General features: G+C 37.4%; 1 protein-coding gene across 4 annotated transcripts in view; it reads left to right on the plus strand.

The window, feature by feature from the left end:
- The window catches only part of ldah (lipid droplet associated hydrolase), a 49,868-nt gene that overhangs the window by 20,404 nt on the left and 8,271 nt on the right, over nucleotides 1-21,193 (plus strand). For 3 of the 4 annotated variants that reach the window (XR_007184998.1, XR_007184999.1, XM_048191540.1), the window contains exons 4-6: nucleotides 2,927-3,096; nucleotides 8,483-8,723; nucleotides 20,108-20,190. Coding sequence is in view for 2 of the 4 variants with exons in the window: in XM_048191540.1 (XP_048047497.1) it covers nucleotides 2,927-3,096; nucleotides 8,483-8,723; nucleotides 20,108-20,190 (494 nt within the window). In the remaining 2 variants the exon portion in view is untranslated. The remainder of the gene's footprint in view (nucleotides 1-2,926; nucleotides 3,097-8,482; nucleotides 8,724-20,107; nucleotides 20,191-21,193) is intronic. The other variant, XM_048191541.1, reaches the window with a different exon arrangement.

Raw genomic sequence — 21,193 nt, forward strand, 5'->3', positions numbered from 1 at the left:
ATTTAAAAAGAAGCATTAACAATGCGATATGTTGAGATGCTTTTGAAGGTGAACTGGATTTTTAGCATCCAAAAAAAAAAAGTAGTCCTCCTTCTTTTTAGGAATATGTTGTTTCATGCTTGCATTAAACTGTTCTGAGTGAAACTGTATTTGTTATGTGATTTATTTCTTAACACAACATAGGCAGGTAACAAAAACAACTAAAAAGTATTATTAATATTATAAAAATAAAAATATATAATATAATATAATATCAGAAGAAGATTTTTTTTTTATAACCATCTTTCCAACAGTTCAAAATTGTTTTAATGTAGGTGAATTTAGGTAGGTTGTTGTAGCTGGATGTAGGTTTTGTATATTTAACATGTAGGATAGTTTTAAATGTTCATGAGGTAATCCTGAGAGGCCACTCATTGTGTGAACTGGTCTCATTGGTGTTTGGGCTCTGAGCTCATATAGTGCCCTTCTGTGCTGGTAGATAAACATGTAGGGCCCCTTTGTAGGCAAACTTCAGTGGGAACCTTTGGAAAAAAATCAAGATCAGATTTGGAAAATGGGAAATGAGGGGTAAGGAGTGGTTGGGGAGAGCTAAATGTGCGTGCATGCACAGGTCACTGACTTCACGGCTCAGTGTCTGATCTCTCGCTTGTATTCATGAATGAAAATAGCCCTGGATTGAGAGCCTGTCAGTACTTTTAAAAAAATATTTTTAGTTAAATAGTTTTTCCTAAAATTGTGTATGCTGTAGAGTTGGTCCCCTTTAAGATCCTACTCGGTATCCTAAAACAAAACAAAACAAATGGTAAAAACAGTAATAATATTAAGTATTATTACAATTTAAAACAACTGTTTTCTATTTTAATATATTTTAAAATGTAATTTATTCCTGTGTTGCAAAACTGAATTTTCAGCTGAATTTCTTCAGTGTCTTCAGTGTCAAATGATCCTTCAGAAATTATTCAAATGCACTGATTTGGTGCTCAAGAAACACTTCTTATTATTATCAATGCTGAAAACAGCTGTGCTGCTTAATATTTTTGTGGAAACTGTTATGCATCCTTTTCCAAGATTCTTTGATGAATAGAAAATCCAAAAGAACAGTGTTTATTTGAAATGGAAATCTTTCGTAACATCATAAGTGTCTTTACTGATCAATTGATTAATGTGCCCTTGCTGAATAAAATGATTAAAATCTTATCTTTTTTTTTATCTTATCTTATCTTGACTCCAAACTTTTGAATGGTAGTGTATAACATCAACATTTTAGTCTAAACAGCCTCTGTCAGAAAGAATGCTAGATAAAACAGATTCAAACAGTGGTTTGTGAAATCATCATAACTCGTAATATGTCAAGTGATTTGTTTGGTTTGGTGAACCTTTCACATGTCAAAAACATATCCATATTTATGTTTATAAATTCTTATATCTTATTTATAGCCACAGGATCCATAATCAAGTCATATTTTCTCTCTTTTACATCACATGCCATGTGACCTTGATCTTGTGTTGATGTTTGGCAGTGAATTTGGCCTAGCAATTTTCCATCAAACCCAAAACCCAACTTTAAACCATAATGCATACGGCACACAGAGTTTTGAATCTTGCATTTTGTCTCAAGCCCCTCTTAATGTGTATGTCTTTTTTTCACCCTGTCTTATCTTATCATTCTTGTACATCCACTGGTATTTTATGCAATGAAAATGATTTAACGTTTTGAACTTTTTGAATGGGTTTCATTGGTTCCTCCTCTCTTCGGCTTCCTTTTTATCTCTCCTCCATGTTTCTGTACCTTAAGGTCATATGCACTCCTTTTGGTCTTAGTGGTCCCTCTCCTGCTACTCCAGCCCTCCCACCCCCTTCTGTTTTTTTAACTCCGTTTTTATCTTCTATAAAGATGTGAAGGTCGGTGAAGGTAGCAGATCTCTTTTACTCTATTGAACACTTCATGAAAGCAATGAAAAAAAAAAAATTATATTCTTGCAAAAAATATAATTTCTAAAATCAAACATTTTTCTATTTAGAAATAATAATAATAATAATTGGGGGTGTCATTTTTTTCAATATGTTGCCTGTAGAGCAATTTATAAAAATATGTTGATTTGTCTTTCAACAAGAGTCCAATCCGAGGTAATCTAAGAGACCCTTAGGATTTGTTATTCCAGCACTTCTCATCATAAAACAAGTCTAAGTAATTAGCCATGTGCAACTACGTCAGTTGAGATATCTTTATTATTTTAGAAAGAGGAGAAGATGCAGTGTGCTCCAGAAACCATATATTGTGAGATGTCTCATGAAGGAGCACTTTGTCTATTTACGTCTTGAAGCTAATTTGAGTTATTTCTCTCTCCCCTCTGGTACTCCTCTCTCCCCTTGTCTCATCATTAACAGTTCTGCTCTCATAACTCATCACAGTGATAAATGGCTCAGCCTCACCCCACCTCAGTCCAGCTTCTTCCCTCTTCTTCTGCCATTCTTTTGTTTCTGCGCAGTCCATTGTCTTTCTAATTCTTGCCCTTTCTCAGGTTCATACTGGTGAATTGAGCACCTGTAGGAAGATATTAATATCAAAGCCCGCCAAGCATTATCAGGATCTCCAGTTACTGCGATTGTTCAATAGAGCGTAATTTTACTCCTTTCCAAAGAAATAATGAAGAACAAGATCAAGATGATGAAAGAAAACTTCTTATATGGAGCGCTTAACAATTTAAAGTGCCTTCTGGATCCTTTACAGTTCACATTCGGCTGTGATCGGAGCTCCACAATCGATCAAACTAAGCAGCTTTGTCTAATTATATTATTTGCTGTATTTACTAGTTCTAGGTCATGATGAAAGTACTGGCAACAGTCCTGGCCACCATGTGATGATGTACAACATTGGGTGTAGTAAGAAAGCTTTATTCTGTTTTTCCCTATTTTTCCTTCAAAGATGCATCTGTGACGGAGAAGGGGGATGTTTTTGGGCTAGATGGGCAGATTGAACACAAGCTGGCCTTCCTTCGAAAGCATGTGCCTCGGGGCACCAACCTGCTGCTGATTGGCCACTCCATCGGTTGCTACATCATCTTGGAGATGATGAAGAGAGACCCAGAGCTCAAGGTATAAGCGCATGGACGAGAAAGTATTCACTGAACTAAAATGTGGCTAATATAGCACACACCCTACGAGCTGCTGGATAGGGTCGTTTTTTTTGTTGTTGTTTTTTGAATAATTTTATAGAAATCAAATGTTGTAACACAATAAATGCATTTATCTGATTTGGAACTTAAACTGAAAGTAAAATATTGACGAATTTAGAAATTTCAGCACAATTGCGTGAAATTATATCTCAAAATTACATGCATATTTTCCCTCAGCTTAAATTCCAAATTAGATTTAATTTCATAAATTAATATAATCGTCCCACCCCCCCACCCCAAAAAAAAAGATTTGTTGCAGTTATTTACATCTGTAATAAACTATATTTTTTGCTTACTAAGGTATTGTGAATTGTGAATTGAAAAAAAAGCTCCCCAATGACCCACAACATCTTTCCTGTTTCAATGCCCTGTCAAAAAACTATCCACTGATTCTGTTTGATACTCCACATTAAACAGTATGAATAACAGTTATAGTACTGCTGTCTGTAGAACCACCACAGACCAACTCAGCTTTTTGTAACTTGGCATTGTCACCTAAGCAAGACAATGCCAATCAGCAGCATAATAAAACACTTCTGTTCCCTTTACTTGCTGTGAAAAGGTCAGGAGATTAAATAACATGGAAAAGAACCTTGATTTTCTTTCTTCCACTGGGGTTTTCCTGCTCTAAGATGTGCTTCTTGTCATTTTTATTTTCAAGCAATTTCTCTACCCAGGAATCTTTTCCTTCTTCTCTCTTAACCTCTTTTTTAGAGGTTTTCCTCCTGGCAAAAGAAAATGGATTTTAGCTACATTTAATGGGGCCAGTGCAATTATGTACCCCTTTTTTTGCAGTGCGATAAAAATATGTTCTGATAGTTTTGGAGACAATCCATATCCAAACCACTTTTAGTGATTTAGTTTAGACCTAAGGCTAGTCTTTTGTTCTCTTTAATGGTGACACAATAATCACACTCATCGATTTGAAGGTCCTCTTTCATAATCTATGAAAAACATGCTCATTCCTGGTCATTAAAACATTGGCAACCATGCAGACCTTTTGTCACTTTTAAAATTCGAATATGTTATTTTTAAAATATGGCTAGTTAAATCCCTTTACAATGTACAGATATGGCATGGCTCAAAGCAAACATGCACTAAAGGAGAAAAATATTTCCTCTCGTTCCAGATTGCAGGCTGCCAACCTGGCGATTATGCCTGGTAACATATGATGTGTGATAATCAGACACTGTTACTATGGGCTCTAGATATTTATTTTGGAAGAGAAGACACTAGTCAGAGTAAATGATGGTAGGGGCTTCTTTAGTGCACTTCTGGAGGAGAAGGTTTGCAGATTTCAGCCTCAGACCAGAAGCAGCATGAGGTAGGTTGGAAAACCTCCCCAAAACTTGAGGAAGTGTTTGATTCACTGCACACTGAGGTGCTCAATTGTTTGTCTTTGTCATGATTCCAGTTTAAAAGTCTTCCCTGTTGCCTTTAAAGTACTTACTTGTTGTAACAAAGTGACACCATATATGTGCCAGTTGTAGAATAGACAGTCTAAAGAGAGCAGTTGATTTGTTGCTTATATGTGAGGCCACAGCAGGGATTGGAAATCTACAGGCCTTTTTCCAGCCGACACCTCAGCTTGAGGTAGAGTGCTAGGGGCTGTTAGGTGAGGAAAGTTCTTTATAACTCCTCCTGCAGCAGCCATCTTGCCATGTGCCCTGGGAAGGTGATGTCATTTCCTGTTGTTTACATAGATTTGTTATTTTGTGTGTTACAGAAGAAAGAATGTCAGAGAGGGATGAGTTTCCCAAAAGCATCAACTATGGTCACAAGTTCTGTCATTACCAAGATTCTGTGTTACTAATCAACGAACATCTCCAAACCAATTTCCAACGAACATTCGTAAACGGCACCACAAAATTGTGTGGTTGGACCTTCAGGCCTTGACTTGTGGTTTGAAGCAAAGTTTCTTGTTAGGATGACATCTGGACTTAAATGGATCATATACTTGAACAAAGTAAGCAAGCTAACATGTAGTACAATCTATATCTGTCATTTCATATATATCAGAGGTCTTGCTTCTGGGAACCCACTGTTCTGCAGAGTTTTGCCCCAATCAAACACACCTGAACCAGCTAATCAAGCTCTTTAGGATCACACAGGCAAGTTTGGAAATAGTCTTTGCAGGGCAGTGGGTCTCCAGGAGCAGGGTTGTTGAAGACCTGTGGAAAATTTCATGATGATATTCTTTCTGGATAGGCAGCTTGCTAGGTTTTAAGGTTCAAACATATTTCAAAATATGTTTGCACCTCATTGCTGGATTCTCAAGGTGAATTTTTTTGGATCCTTTCAGGCCAACAAGGTGCAATCTCAGTGCACTGTGTTGAGGAGATGCACATCGATTCAGTGAGATGCTAGACAAAATACTTGCTCACCTGAACAAGATGCATTCTTTAGGATAGCTGAAAGGATTCTTGAAGATGCTTGCTGGGAAGAATACTTGGTGAGTCCTGTCATTCTCTCTAAGTGGACTGAGGGCATGCTCTAGTTCCCCTGACACAACAATGTGTCTTTCTCTTCCTGGATGTGAGGACTTGGATGTGTGGGTTAACTTGTGGTGAGTGTGTTTTGCAGTGTTCTGGGTGGGCCTCCATTCAGGGAGCAGAGGTCAGACCGACAGTCCTGAAGTATTGGTGTGATTTCATACTGTACTCAAATAAAACATCGTTACAGTCACAGCTTGAGCCAAACACAAGCGTAAACATTACAGCACACATCCCTGGCTCAGATTACCCTCACAACATCTCCAGATTTTAAAGCTTCCAGACGTTACTATAGACTGTCCAGCCCATTGGAGTCACACGGTTTAGAAAACACAAGATTGTTTTTTTTGTTGTTGTTCGGTCTGGCATACAAGGTGTAGCGGTTTCCCTCAGCTTGGCAGAGTTTGAAGGGCATGATGGCCTGGCCTGGTGCAGTCATTCATCAAAATTAAAGTGACATAATGGGATTTCCCTTCTGGGATCTATGAGGAACTGACCAGTCTTTTCCTAAGGATTGCGGTGACAAGGTGCTTTTGACTTCAAGTGGACTTTTCACACAGTTCACTACAACTCCTCTCCTATACCATGCTCGTTCCAGTCGGGAGCCTGGCTGCAAGGCAGCAGTCGTAGGGACGGAGTGGTGCTGACGTGAGGGGTTGCATCACATTACCATTGAGATACTCACTTAGTGAGTTGAAAGAGATGCGGTCTGGACTGCCGTATGATCCATCATGCTGTCTGAAGCTCCAGTAGATCTGTGCATCATTAACATTCCTCCACTATCAGATCGCACCCTCACATCACAGATCCGTGGAAGTCAGATTGTGACGTTTAAACTCTCTTCGCCCCTTCTCCAGATGCAGAGTGCTCCTTCCCCCTTCCTGACCTCAGCAGTACCAGAGAAGAAACCCTCTAGAAGTAGAAGTGTGTGTGTGTGTGTATGACTAGCCGTCTGTCTCTCTGATTAAAGAGCCACTCCCAGAGACTCTGTCAGATTGTTCTGTGTTCTCTGTTACATTCCTGTGACCTCCAGGAAGAGGAACTGCTTCTTGTCAAAAGCACTACTTGCACATCAAAGATCACCTGCTCCGCACACACTCCCTCTTCTTCACCTTTCCCGCTCTCTTTCAGTGCCTCTTTGCCTCTCTCTCTTTGTCTGACAAATGATAAGCATCAGGATGAGCAGTGCAATAGCAGATGAAAAGCATTATGTGAGAGGGTTGTATGCTTCCTGTAGCCATATTTTGGAATAGACGTATAGATTTATTAGTGGCCACTATCACTAATACTATTACTCGTACCTTAGCAGCTGCATAGTAGAATCCTGGAAACAACGCAAAACACCCTAGAAACTGCACAGCAACAAAACATCTTAGCAATTGAATAGCAACCTGCTAAAAACTGGATAGTAGAGTCTTGGCAACCACCATGGTAGCAGGTTTTACAAACACCATTCACATTCACTCCAGAAAATGTAGTTTATAGTTGGGTAAACTGTATAGATTTTTTTTCTTCGCCCACATAGACAGAGCAACTAATCTGATCTCCATTCTGAAATGATCTCTATTGTAATTATTATGACAGAGGAACTCTGGGATGTGAATCGCTCATCCATTTGGATTTTGATATCTTTCCCACTGACAGCAATAGATATTTTGCAGTTCCTTAAGGCCCGTTCAGATGATAAATTCAGCGGCAGCAGAACTTTGCCTGTTCGCCTGTTGCCGGGGCGTGATGAAACCAGCACTCTTTCAGGATTGCAGAACTAGCTGAGTTTGAAGTTTAGTGGTTTGAAGTTGAATAGATTGCATTTGGCACTGCTGACAAAGAATTGTGCTGGCTATCACATATTTTACACAAGAGAATTGAAGATATTGCACTGTTTAGTTTCATTGAAAAATACTTGGCTGCAACTGCAAAGGATTGTAGAGACAGATGAAGCACATCCACTCTGTCTTACTCACTGAATGAGTCTAGCTGCCTTCTACTCAATGGCCAAACAGAGGCAGGTGTTTCCTGTTTCTGGAAGTCTCTCTCTTTCCTCTCTGTTCCCTCCTTCCCTTGCCTCTCCTATCGATTTCATAATATAGCGAGAGCACAGACATGTCATTTTTCATAGCTTTATAACTCTTAAGCATTGAAATGAAGACATGTAATTTGTTATGATTATAAGTGCTTGCCATGCTGTCATAAATATAATGCCTTAAGGCCTGTACACACCGGGACGAATATCACGCGCAATTATCGCCGACGTTTAACGCCTCTTGACTAAACAAAGGGCGCCAATGTGAGTGTGCACACCATCGCGAAAAACGGCAGATGTAAAAGCGTCATTTTTTTCGAGTTTTTTTTGGTTTGACGCACCACATTAACTGGCAGACCAATGAGATTGGTCTCTCTCACATGTCATACATATGCCATATATGCCATTTTATATCTGCATTTTTATCTTCTTTAGTTTTATTAATATCATAAATATGTTTATTTGCACTACTGTTAAGCACAAGCGCCAGATACTGTCAGGGAGTGAATTTGCACGTTCACTCTGCGCATCGCTAATGAAAATCTCTTGGGTATGAACATGAAAACGTCTGGAAAAATGCTGGCGATAAGCGTGCAATATTCATTCCAGTGTGTACAGGCCTTTACATCTCAGTATGTAACATTTTGTTCTGCTGGTCTTGTATTTTTGTGTAAGTGTCAATTACTTAACTTGACCAAATGTAAATGTGCCTAGAGAAAGTGCAGGAATTGAAATAGTTTTCCTGACCCAGGTTCATCTCAAAAATCTCCATATGTACTTCTCATCCTTAGGTTGTAAAGGCAGTGATGCTCTTCCCCACAATTGAGCGCATGGCCTGTAGCCCTCAAGGCAAGGTCATGACCCCTGTGCTCTGTCGACTACGGTACGCCTTCTATTTGCCCATTTTCCTGCTCTCCCTCCTTCCAGAGAGGCTGAAGTTCAGCATGGTGCATCTGGCCCTGAAGAATTTATATGCATTGGACACCTCCATCATCCCATCCACAGTCAGCCTGATCAATGTAGACACTGCTGGTGAGTTTCCTTGTGTTCTCTACTGTAATCTTTTTACTGTATTGTTTGAATAGAACAAGCTATAGAAAGTAATGTGTATTGGGTAGTTTTTATATATATCTATTTATATATTTATATATATATCAGTGTATATGTGTGTGTGTGTGTGTGTGTGTGTGTGTGTGTGTGTGTGTGTGTGTGTGTGTGTGTGTGTGTGTGTATGTGTGTGTGTTTTCAATAGCCAACTGATAGGCAACCAATATATATTTTTAATTGTATATGAATTGTTTGTGTGTGTGGATTAGTGGTTAAACGGTTCGTTGTTGATCCGTGATCCGTACGGACCAAGCCCCACGGTTCGGCTTGCATGTGATTCGTGGATCAATTACAAGTTTAACCACAATAGAGTGAAAGGTTATCATTTGCACGTGTTTTGTCTTGCTAGTTTACACATTAAATAGATATAAAACCATTCCAGCACTAGAAGAGGCAAAAGAGGATTTAATTCGGTATCGCACGCCATTTTTTTTTTTTTTTTGTGCTGATCCAAAAATGATCCGATCCGTGACTTGATAACCGTGATATGATCCGAACTGTGAGTTTTATGATCCGTTGAACCACTAGTGTGTGTGTGTGTGTGTGTGTGTGTGTATGTATGTGTATATATTTCTGCAGTTTGCCCCCCTTAATCAAGTTTTTTGGCTCTACTGGCATTGGTCATGTTTTTTTCTTGTTGGGATGCATCTCAGCGTGTGATAATCATTTGTAGCATATGTAATGTTTTGAGCACTAATAGACACTGCTAAAGTGTTACTCTCACACAACCTTTCTGTTCACCTCAGTGATGTCCCCTCAGGTCTCCATTTCCATCTCTCATTTTGGACTCTGCTCCAAAGATCTAATCCTTGTTTCAATGAGGTGCTGAAACCTTTCAGAAGTTCACATGTTGGCATCCCTCCAAACCTTGACTGTTCAGATGCGTTGCTCTCTCTTTTTATCAGACGATAAAAAGTATATCACCACTTCAAAGATGATTCGGCCGATTTAGTTCAGATAAAGTCGAGGCCGTAGAGAGGGAAAACGCAAATAATATTTGAGTGGCAGCCAAGAGAGCAGTATCTCACAATGTTTTGAATAAAGTTTTATTTATCATAACTCATATTTGATCTCCAGGGCTTTCTGTAGATGAACTAATGGTGCAGATGAAGTGTTGTGAGTAGGAGTAATTAAGAGGCCTCTCCAGCGAGCAAGAGAGCGAACGGACCGCTAACGTAGTCTCTCTCTAGGTGAAAGGCTGAGTGTTTTCCCTGTCTGTCCTGGGAGGAGAGTGATGGATGTTGTGATGGCCAGAGAGTCTCTGCCAAAGAGGCCTCAGTAGAGCCCAGAGGCATTAGTGCGAGCTCCACTCTCTAGTCGCTCTGAAGAACCAGTTTTCTTGCTCGCTCGCTGCCTTTTCTCCTTTTTGTCTGTTTTTTATGCTGTCAGCTCTACCTTTAGTTTCTTTTTCCCTGTGTTGCGCAGGGATTTAGAGTGTTGCTTCTGACATTGCTTGTAAGGATGCTTTTAATCATTAGCACTTCTCATGTAGTGTCATTTGGAATGGATTTAGCTTTTTTTTTTTTTTCATCTGAACAAAATGTTCAAGTGCAACTTTCTTCCCCTTATTAAAAACTAACAAATGTTGGAATACTGCTGCAAGGAAGTTTAATCTCTTGTTATTCATCAAGAAGGCCAGGTGGTCCTGTATGTACACATGTGCATGCGTGCGTTTTGTACCATTGAGTGCTGGCCCGTGACTGCATACGAAAAGCTGCTCTGACTCTCTGTCTTGCATTACATCTGTAATTAATGGCGAGTTGACAGACTTAATTAAGAAAGCATGTTGCTATTAGCTGGAACTTCCTGGGCACATTTAAGGATTTATTTGCTCAGAAATCCCTTTCCTTGAAACTGAGAATGTTGATATTTTGATGTTAACTGCATGTGGAGCATGCACACAATGTCTGTCATGCAGACATCAAGGTTCTGCATCTAGGAGCGTAAACGTCAATGAGGCGTGCCTGCTCGCAGATCCACAGGGAAAATGGCTATGTAACGCTCTCTAATATGCTTTATCCTTTCAGTAGTCTGCAACACTCCACTTCACTTCACACAGCTTCTGTTTTCACTCACCTAACCACTTATGCCAGTTCTCATGACATGGTTTTTATGATTGAACACTTTTGCACTCTTCTATCCAGGCTTCTGTTGGCCTAATTTATGAGAAGCAGGAGATTTGACCCACCATCTTTGGAAATGGAGTTTGAACTTCTGTCTTCAGTTCCTTTTGCTGTTCAGTTCATAATTTGACTCACCTGGGAAAGCTGGAAAACAGAGCGTGGCGGCAAGTAGCTCCCTTTCCTGTTAGAGCGGAACAAAGTTAACAACGACCTGATTTTGGAACCTAGAGGCTAAACTCATAAACTTCTTATCTGCCACCTTACTTTTGAGTCATATTCACTTCCTCCTCCGGCCACCTGTTTCAGCTTGAAGTCAGCTAATATGTGGAACACCTTTTCATTGGTAGACATAACTGAGCAAAACATTGTCTGTTGATCAATTGTTGTTTCTTCCTGCAGTTTTATTCATCATAGTTTTAAAAACAATGGGAACATCTAGCAGTGCATAACTGTGACTTCCTCCTTGTTTTTTTCCAGTGTGTCTCAAAATCGTAAAGGGTTAGTTCACCCCAAAATGAATATTCTGTCATTAATTACTCATGTCGTTCCAAACCCATAAGACTTTTGTTCATCTTTGGAACAAAAATAAAGATCTTGTTGATGACAGAATGCTGTCAGATTTCCTTCCATAGATAGACAGTTTAAAATAGTTAACTTTGAATGAGAAATTCTGATTATGTCCATGCAATGGAAGTCAGCGGTCACCATAACAGTTTGGTTACCAACATTCTTCAAAATATATTTTGTGTTCTTTAGAATAAAGAAGATCCATACAGGTTTGGAGCGACATGGGGGGTGAATAAATGATGACAGAATTTTTATTATTGAACCTTATGCATCCTGGCAGTAGCCATTTGATATTTATGAGATAAGGCATGATAACCATAATGCTCTACCATGTCTAGGCATGATTTACTTGCAGATCTTCTTATAATTCAAGACCTTGAGAATCACTCAAATGGTGCATTTTGCTTGAACAAACAAAAGTTGTACATCATCCTTCAGCTTTATAAATGACTGAGGGAGCCATACCAATAAGTAACCTTGAAACAGATTAGTCACCATGTCATGGACGCTACAGTATGCTCGTATTTGCCTGCATATCACCATTAGATGGAGCAGGACACAATAAAAAGATTCAGTGCTCAATGTGGCGCCTAAAGAAGGGCATCTTTGAGATACTCAGTGTAAAAATTCTGCAAAACAAACAGGATCATCTTTTATAGCTTCAAATAAGATGCTCCGCACAATGTGATGAGAAAATTTTTTCTTGGAACAAATTCAGATTGTCCTTTTTTTAATTGTTGTCCTGTTTTTATTGTTAGAGTTAAAGTGCAATATATTTGGTTTTGACTGTTTGTATAAAGGTCTAAATGTCATCTATATATTATGAGAACTTGATGTTTGATTTTATTATCTGTTAAAGGTTGTATGTCAAAATCCTCATCCTTCAAACATTTACTCCATTTGAAAATCATTGTATAATAAAATCGAGTGTTGGGACATGATCATGTCAAAGCTGAACACAGATTCCTGATTTTCCACACTTCGTAGAACGTTGTGTTGCCCGATATTGAAGGTTTGTCATTTTATGACATTGTGTCCATGGGCTAGTCATTTATATTATCTTTATATTATTATTTTATTTGAGATCCAAGAACCACATCTGCAGCTCTTTTGCTGGCCCAGAGGGTTGTAAAAATCCCTCAAAAATGTGTTTTTTTATTTATTTATTTATTTATTTTTTATTCTCATCCAGTATGTAACAACAGTCATTTTCTCATTGTGGTTTTTGATATGTTGCAGACGGTTGACCTTCCCTAATAATAGGGCCATGCTGAAATTGTAATTTCTTTAGAACTTGTTTACACAGTCATAACTACAGTAGTTACTGTATAGTTAATTTCATGACCTAGGCATCAGGTGTGATCTGTCATGAAATATCCTGTTCATTAGGGGTATGAATGAAAAAGTGATGACACAATAATGCAAGGTTTGTTTATCAGAGTAACTCCCCAAAATTTCTGCCCTCTGAACTGGCAAGTGACTTTACTTGAGATGCAATGGATCATGGCCACCCACCCTGTGTTCTTTTCAAAGTAATGAAAAAAGAAACCTGTATTGTATTTCAGTTGATGTGGCTTCTATTACGACATGTGTTATTGAATTGGAAGGGAGAATATAATTGTCACATTCATTTAGCTCTTTTAAAGGGTAATAGAATAAAGAGAAGCACATTGTGACTCTGTGGTCTGTGCAAACGGTGGAGAAACTGGATGATACGCTGTGCTTTCTGTGTCTATGAACATCAGACAGTTCTGCTGTCATGAACTTGTCTTGTTTGTGTTACTAATGCAAAGTGACAGTAGAAAAGTAGTAAATAGATGGTTTTAGAACCAATAGAGGAGTGTGTGGTGTAAAATAAATATCAACAGGACAATTGGGAAGCAAATCCAAAGAGTAAAGAGGCACGTTAGGCACAGTGGAAGAAAACTTTTTGTTCCCCCATCTGCATCTTGGAAAGAAAAGACTGAACAGGATGAAACATTTAAAAGCTATTGTTTGTTTGTGAGGCTCCTTCTGCTCCTTGAGTCACTACAGTCTTTTGCAATTGATTTTTTTATATAAATCTTTGAAGATTAGACATTACTTTGATTAATTGTTGAACATATGGCTCAAAAATACATTTTCGTCACAGTTTGAGCTTGCACTGTGCATATGGGTAGTTGACAAGAAATACTTCAGGGAAGTTGACAATTTCAACATATACATTTACTATATGACAGCTTTTTTAAAAATGAATAAATTCATAATAACTTATGTAGCATTTATGATCTAAATCTTGATGTTAATAAAGAAATTCCATGGACACGTTATGTGCCAACTGCCCATGTTGATTTTGTGCCTTGCCACATTGAGGCACCCAGGATGCTCATAAGAGACACGGAAATATCTGCACACGTTTGTCTGTTTGCGTCTTTGCGTGTCTGTGTCTGCGTTTTTGCGCACAGATCCCTGGGTTCTACCTCTCCAGTCAGTTGTTAACTAGGTGCATGTGTGAGGATGTGTAAAATTGACTGGAATGCTGTGCCCTGCCAAACCCCCTAGCCCGATACCCCCGTGGAGATAAGTGAGATAGAACAGGGGATGTCTCGCAGATCACTGCCCCAAGACTGGCACACCCATCTCCCTCAACAGATCTCAACCTCTCCATCTTTTTTCCCCTACCTTCTCATGGGTTTTTCTTGCTAGCTGTCATCCCACCTTTTTGATTTATACAACACTTTAATATACAGAGTGTATTAAAGGACTGTAATGATTATGAAGGTCTTTCTGATGATTAACTGTCGTGCAAATAAGGTTAAAAATCTCTGTTTTGTTCATGTCACTTACATTGTATGTTTACACACAACTTAAGGGGAAGTCAATTAAAGGTGCCCAAGAACATGTTTTCAAAAGATGTAATATAAGTCTTAGGTGTCCCCTGAATGTGTCTGTGAAGTTTCAGCTCAAAATACCCCATAGTTTTTTGTTTTTTAATGAATTTTTTTAACTGCCTATTTTGGGGCATCATTATCAATGCACCGATTTATGCAGCGCGCCCCCTTTAAATCTCGTGCTCTCCGCCCACGGAGCTCGTGCTTGCCTTAAACAGCTATAAACAAAGTTCACACAGCTAATATAACCCTCAAAATGGATCTTTACAAAGTGTTCGTCATGCAACATGTCTTATCGCGTAAGTAGAGTATTTATTTGGATGTTTACATTTGATTCTGAATGAGTTTGAGGCTATGCTCCGTGGCTAACGGCTAATGCTACACTGTTGGAGAGATTTATAAAGAATGAAGTTGTGTTTATGAATTATACAGACTGCAAGTGATTAAAAATGAAAATAATGACGGCTCTCTTGTCTCCGTGAATATAGTAAGAAACGATGGTAACTTTAACCACATTTAACAGTACATTAGCAACATGCTAACGAAACATTTAGAAAGACAGTTTACAAATATCACTAAAAATAACATGATATCATGGATCATGTCAGTTATTATTGCTCCATCTGCCATTTTTCGCTATTGTCCTTGCTTGCTTACCTAGTCTGTTGATTCAGCAGTGCACATCCAGATGTTCTGCCCTTGTCTAATGCCTTTCATAATGTTGGGAACATGGGCTGGCATATGCAAATATTGGGGGCGTACACCCCGACTGTTACGTAACAGTCAGTGTTATGTTGAGATTCGCCTGTTCTTCGGAGGTCTTTTAAACAAATGAGATTTATATAAGAAGGAGGAAACAATTGAGTTTGAGACTCACTGTATGTCTTTTCCATGTACTGAACTCTTGTTATTTAACTATGCCGAGGTAAATTAAATTTTTGAATCTAGGGCACCTTTAAGTTAATTATATTTATCAAGTATTAGCATTACCTGTAGATTTCCGTCTGTAGCCACTCCGCAGTCTGAAGTCTTTTGCTTTTAGTCTACGGGTGACTCTCCAGTTGTCACTGATGATTGTCATTTGGACCTTTCTGGATTACAATCCACCATCAAAATAAGTTTAATTATTCCAGCTGCTGTTAGAAAAGGCTATAATAATCCACTACCAGCAGCATCTAGCTGCCTATATAGCCTACTAGCAAAGACGAACGGCTGCATGCTCGAATTTCTAGTGGAAACCCACTAGTACTGAATTTATTATAAAACATTATTACAGGCTTACCGTTGTGAATCGAGCTAAGGTAAGGAGATAGTTTTGAACACTGGCTGGTTATGTACTTGCTCAAAAATTTATTTTTGGATCATTCTTAAAGCTTTTTTTTTTTTGGTTAAGTATTTTCAGCAATTCAGCTTTTTTTTTTCTAATTTAGAAATATGTTCTTCATTCTAGATCTAAAGAAATGCTCCCATCCCATCTCTTTTTGTTTTCATTGCATTTCATTAGATTATTTCATGAATATAAAACAGTAAAGTGGATTGCTCTGCATTCACAAAGTCACAACCTGCATCATTGATTTAGAATTAATCACTCATGAATAACTCTAAAAGTACCAGAAATATGTTCACCTAACATGTTCTTATTTGGATACATGATATTTGATTGAGATTTAAAGTGCAGAATGATTGCAGTTATCTCACATAATCATGATTTGATTGAATAACTGGCCAACCTGATTTTTACTTATGTACAAAGATTCTTGTGTTTGAATCATAGGGTAAAGGTAGTGGAAATGAAGTGAACTTTACTCTTCTGTTAAACCCTCTAGTTTAAACATCCTCTGATCCAGTTCACCTCAGTGGGTGGAGATGTTGTTTGTGATGTGTTTAGTGTAATAAAATTAGATGCCTTCGTAAGTCTTCTATGCGTTCATTGTGTTCTATGGTAAATATTTGTTTGCACCTCATCTCAAATGACTTATGTCTCCCTTTAGTACACATCAAATTGCAAAGGAAAGCTTACATATAACTTTAACATTTATTTAGAAGCAAACAGCAGCCAACCCAAACACTTAAGTGACTCTGCAACCTCTCTGATGCTGGGAATAAAGGAGACATTCTACCATGAGTCCCTCTTGCTCACTTCTTTGAAATATGACTGGCACACTCTGTGTTTTTGTGTGTGTGTGTAAAGGCATGCATTTAAGGAAGGTGTAGATAGATTTGTATGTTTTAATGATCGGTTGTCATAGTCTTACTAAGGTGTTTAGCAACACAAACCACAACTTAACTTAAGGTTAGCATGTTGCTAGGCTGTTGCTAGGGTTCTGGGGTGTTTGGACATACTATATCTGCCATTTGTTGGCATTGTCATGTGACCTACAACATCAGATGCACACTTCAGAATCTCAATAAAGCAGTATGTCACCTGGGTATTTTCACTCTTTTATGAATACTTTGGATTCTGACATGGTACTAATTTGATTTTTTGCATACCAAGGACCGTAATAATTCTTTTCACAACGACCACTAATGAAATGTGGAAAATCCCTTAGTTTGCACAGAAGGCTTTCATTCAGTTTCCCCCATTTCCAAAAATCATTTCCTCTGTAAAATATAGTGCTGAATTAAACTCTCCAGTCTGAAAGAGAAAACATTAAGAATGAACTTACTAATGAAACATGACGTAACTTTAAATTATTTTAAACATTTTTTTCTGCTTTGAGAAAGGTATAAAATTGATTACTTGCCTTTTTCCCCCTTTTTAGTATGTGGCTCTCAGTCTTGTGAAATGTGTTAACAGTGCTGGATGATATAGTACACAGGCCATGATTAATATGATAGCGTTAGAGCCGTGCGGATGTGTGATCATACCCACACTTCCTCTTCACTCAGTGGAAGCAAGTCATTTGAGGAGTTTTTCCTTACACACACATGCTTTCTTCATGCACCCACACACACACATGTACACACTTCCTTCATAGTCTGAGGGTGAACAATCATCAACGAAATGTCCTGATGAGAAAGGATATTAACACATCTCTTGACCAAATGTTTGGCCCGCACAAGATCAGGATCAGTCTCTTTGAATAGTTGCCAAGAGCATCAAGGTCAAGTAGCTCGTATTTGCTCATGAATTTTAAGAGTGTGTGTGTGTGTGTGTGTGAGATCCTTGTAAACCATACATTATGGGGACAAAATGTCCCCACAAAGATGGCAATATCCAAAATCCTTGTGGGGACATTTTCGGTCTCCATTACGAAAACAGCCTATAAATCATACAAAGTGATTTTTTTTGAAAATGTAAAAAAAATGCAGAGGTTTTTTTTTTTTTTTAAATTTTGATTGATTTTAGTGAATCAGTTTGTTTTTGCATTGAGCAAGTAATTGTACTGGTTACAAAGCTGATTCACATATTCAAGCATGTGATGTAGCTTAATATACAGTCAAAATAAGGCAAAATAAACAGACAGGGTGATCAAACCTATGGAGATTGTGGATAAAGGACACAAGACCACAGCAATGTATGTATATTTCTTGGATGAGCAGTCCTTCATACAGCAACCTTCATTATTCAGAAAAATTTGACCTCTGAATGTCACGATTGACCAATCAGAATCAAGTATTACATAGAGTCGTCTAATGAATTAATTTCTGCTGTTCATCATTGTAGTCTTGATTCAGTTATATTCTATTTTTCATTTTAGTTTTTTAATTTTTTTAATTTAATTTTCTAGTTTGTTTTTGTCTGTTCAAGTGTGATTCAAGTTTGATTCAAAACTCATATATAGAGCATCTGTCAAAAGTTTGGAAATATTAATTTTTTTTTTTTTTATGTTTTTGAAAGAAGTCTCCTATGCTCACCAAAGATGCATTTATTTAATCAAAAAAAGTTAAAACAGCAATATTGCGAAATATTATTACGAATTAAAAAAAACTGTTTGAATAGATCTAAAATCTATTTTAAATATATATTTTTAATGTAATTTATTTCTTTGATGTCAGTTGAATTTTCAGCATCATTACTCCTGTCTTCAATGTCACATGATCCCTCAGAAATCATTCTAATATGCTGATTTGGTGCTTAACCATTTCTTATCATTATCAATGTTGAAAACAGTTGTGCTGCTTAAAGGGTTAGTTCACCCAAAAATGAAAATGATGTCATTAATGACTCATCCTCATGTCGTTCCAAACCCGTAAGACCTCCGTTCATCTTCGGAACACAGTTTAAGATATTTTAGATTTAGTCCGAGAGCTTTCTGTCCCTCCATTGAAAATGTATGTGCAGTATACTGTCCATGTCCAGAAACGTAATAAAAACGTCATCAAAGTAGTCCATGTGACATCAGTGGGTTAGTTAGAAGTTTTTGAAGCATCAAAAATACATTTTGGTCCAAAAATAACAAACACTACAACTTTATTCAGCATTGTATTCTCTTCCGGAATCCTTTCCATTGAATTGATTCCATTGAATTGATTCCACTGAATTGATTCCACTGAATCCTTTCATCTGTCGGCGTTGGTAATGCACTTTTACGTCGTTGTTTTTGGCGATTAGGACATCCGCAACATGCACACTTACACACCATTTTAAAAAATAGCTTGAATACAGCGTGCGTCTCCCTCAGACTGTAAACGAAACTCTGGCGCACCAGATAACACGTCATCAGCGTCTTACGTCAGCAGTGCGCTGCGGTTCACTGAGGAGTCATGAACCCGGATGAACAACAGACCCAGAAGAGAATACAATGCTGAATAAAGTCGTAGTTTTTGTTATTTTTGGACCAAAATGTATTTTCGATGCTTCAAAAACTTCTAACTAACCCACTGATGTCACATGGACTACTTTGATGATGTTTTTATTACCTTTCTGGACATGGACAGTATACCGTACATACAATTATAATGGAGGGACAGAAAGCTCTCGGACTAAATCTAAAATATCTTAAACTGTGTTCCGAAGATGAACGGAGGTCTTACGGGTTTGGAACGACATGAGGGTGAGTCATTAATGACATAATTTTCATTTTTGGGTCAACTAACCCTTTAATATTTTTGTGGAAACTGTGATAATTTTTTTGATTCTTTGATAAATAGAAAGTTCAATGAACAGTATTTATTTGCATTTATTAAAAATTTGTCTTTACTGTCACTAATCAATTTAATGCATCCTCGATAAATACAAGTATTAATTTCTCCCTCTTTTTTAATCTTACCACAAATATTTGAATGGTATCATTATTTCCACAAAAATATTAAGCAGCAAGAACTGTTTTCAACATTGATAATAGATACTAATAAATGTTTCTTGAGCTGCAAATCAGCATATTAGAATGATTTCTGAAGGATCATGTGACAAAGACTTGAAGTAATGATGCTGAAAATTCAAATTGTATTCATCATATAAAATATTCACACAAGACATGTCATTTCAGTGCACAGTGTCTGAACCCTAAAAATGACGACATTGTGCATCATTAAACTGTTAGTAGGAGTGCACATCCAGTAAATATGAATGGGAACAGATGTAATCCTCATGATCTGGTTGCTGTTTCCATGTTTGTACGAGCACTGGCCTTTTGAGGTTGTTCCATTTTTGGATATGCATTTCATTTTGATACTCTACGTATTTAGTAAACTCTGCAGTGGCTGATGTGTAATGCAAATATTTACAAAGTTCTGTTTACACTACCTCATTTATTGAAATTTTGTAACATGCTAATTCTCGTGTTCGTCTCTGTCTCTACAGCCAATGGTATGTACATGGGAAGCCAAGAAATGAGACTGGTTGTAGAAAGAGACAACGCAACCATACGTCAACACCTCAGCAAGGTAATGAACAGTAAATTAGAGTGATGTACCAAATAAAAACAGAAACTAAAAATTCAGGACACATGGCCAAAAAGCGAAAGCACTCATTTAAAATTAGCCTTTGTTTGGAATAACTATCAATTCTATATTTGTTTATACGATTTAGTCATTTATTTCAGATAATAAGGAAAGATGTAAGGAACAATATTTAAAATGCTGTTTGAATAAAATGACAGTCTAGATAAAATTGTTTAATTATGTACATGTCAGAATTGATCAAGTTACTTTAAACAAACTCTATTCTAAACAGTCTCAAACTGATTTGTGGCTTATACAAGAACATCTGTATCTTACAATGTATCTTATGAGATGTTGTGTTAGTCTATCGCTGTCTCTATAATACATGCTTTATTAATCAGTCAATATGCATTTTATTTAATATAAATAAATATTACAATTAAATAGGGATTTTTAATTTCTCAAAAATTCTAATTCTGTAAGTGATAAAGAGACAATAAATATACTATTTTGTCAGAATAAAAAATAAAATCAATAATTTCAATTGCTATAGTCAGCACAACATTATAATGTACTGTATGAAAATGGACGTTTATTTTGAGATTTGCCAAAGATTGCATTTAACAGAGTTATTAAATTAATCATGTATTTAAAGATTAACTTAACACTTTCATGCATGAATTATTAAATCACAAAGTAATTTTTTAATGTTTGTTTTTACTTTTAAACAAGTGAAAAATCATCCCAATAACTTTTTTTCCCAATATATTTTATTTTGATGGAGTTACATATCTGTCCACTGTAGTGGACACCATGCATCAACGGTATAAAAAGTGATTCAATAGAACTTAGGCCCAATCCCAATTCTATTTTATACCCCTTCCCCTTCCCCTTACCCCTACGCCTACCCCTACCCCTTCCCCTTCCCCTTGCCCCTTGAAACAGAGTGTCAAGGGGTAGGGCTGAAAATATTCCCCTAAGAAATAGTAGTTACACGTCATTATAA

This window comes from Megalobrama amblycephala, linkage group LG5, assembly GCF_018812025.1.
Source record: "Megalobrama amblycephala isolate DHTTF-2021 linkage group LG5, ASM1881202v1, whole genome shotgun sequence".
NCBI classification, from domain to species: domain Eukaryota; kingdom Metazoa; phylum Chordata; class Actinopteri; order Cypriniformes; family Xenocyprididae; genus Megalobrama; species Megalobrama amblycephala.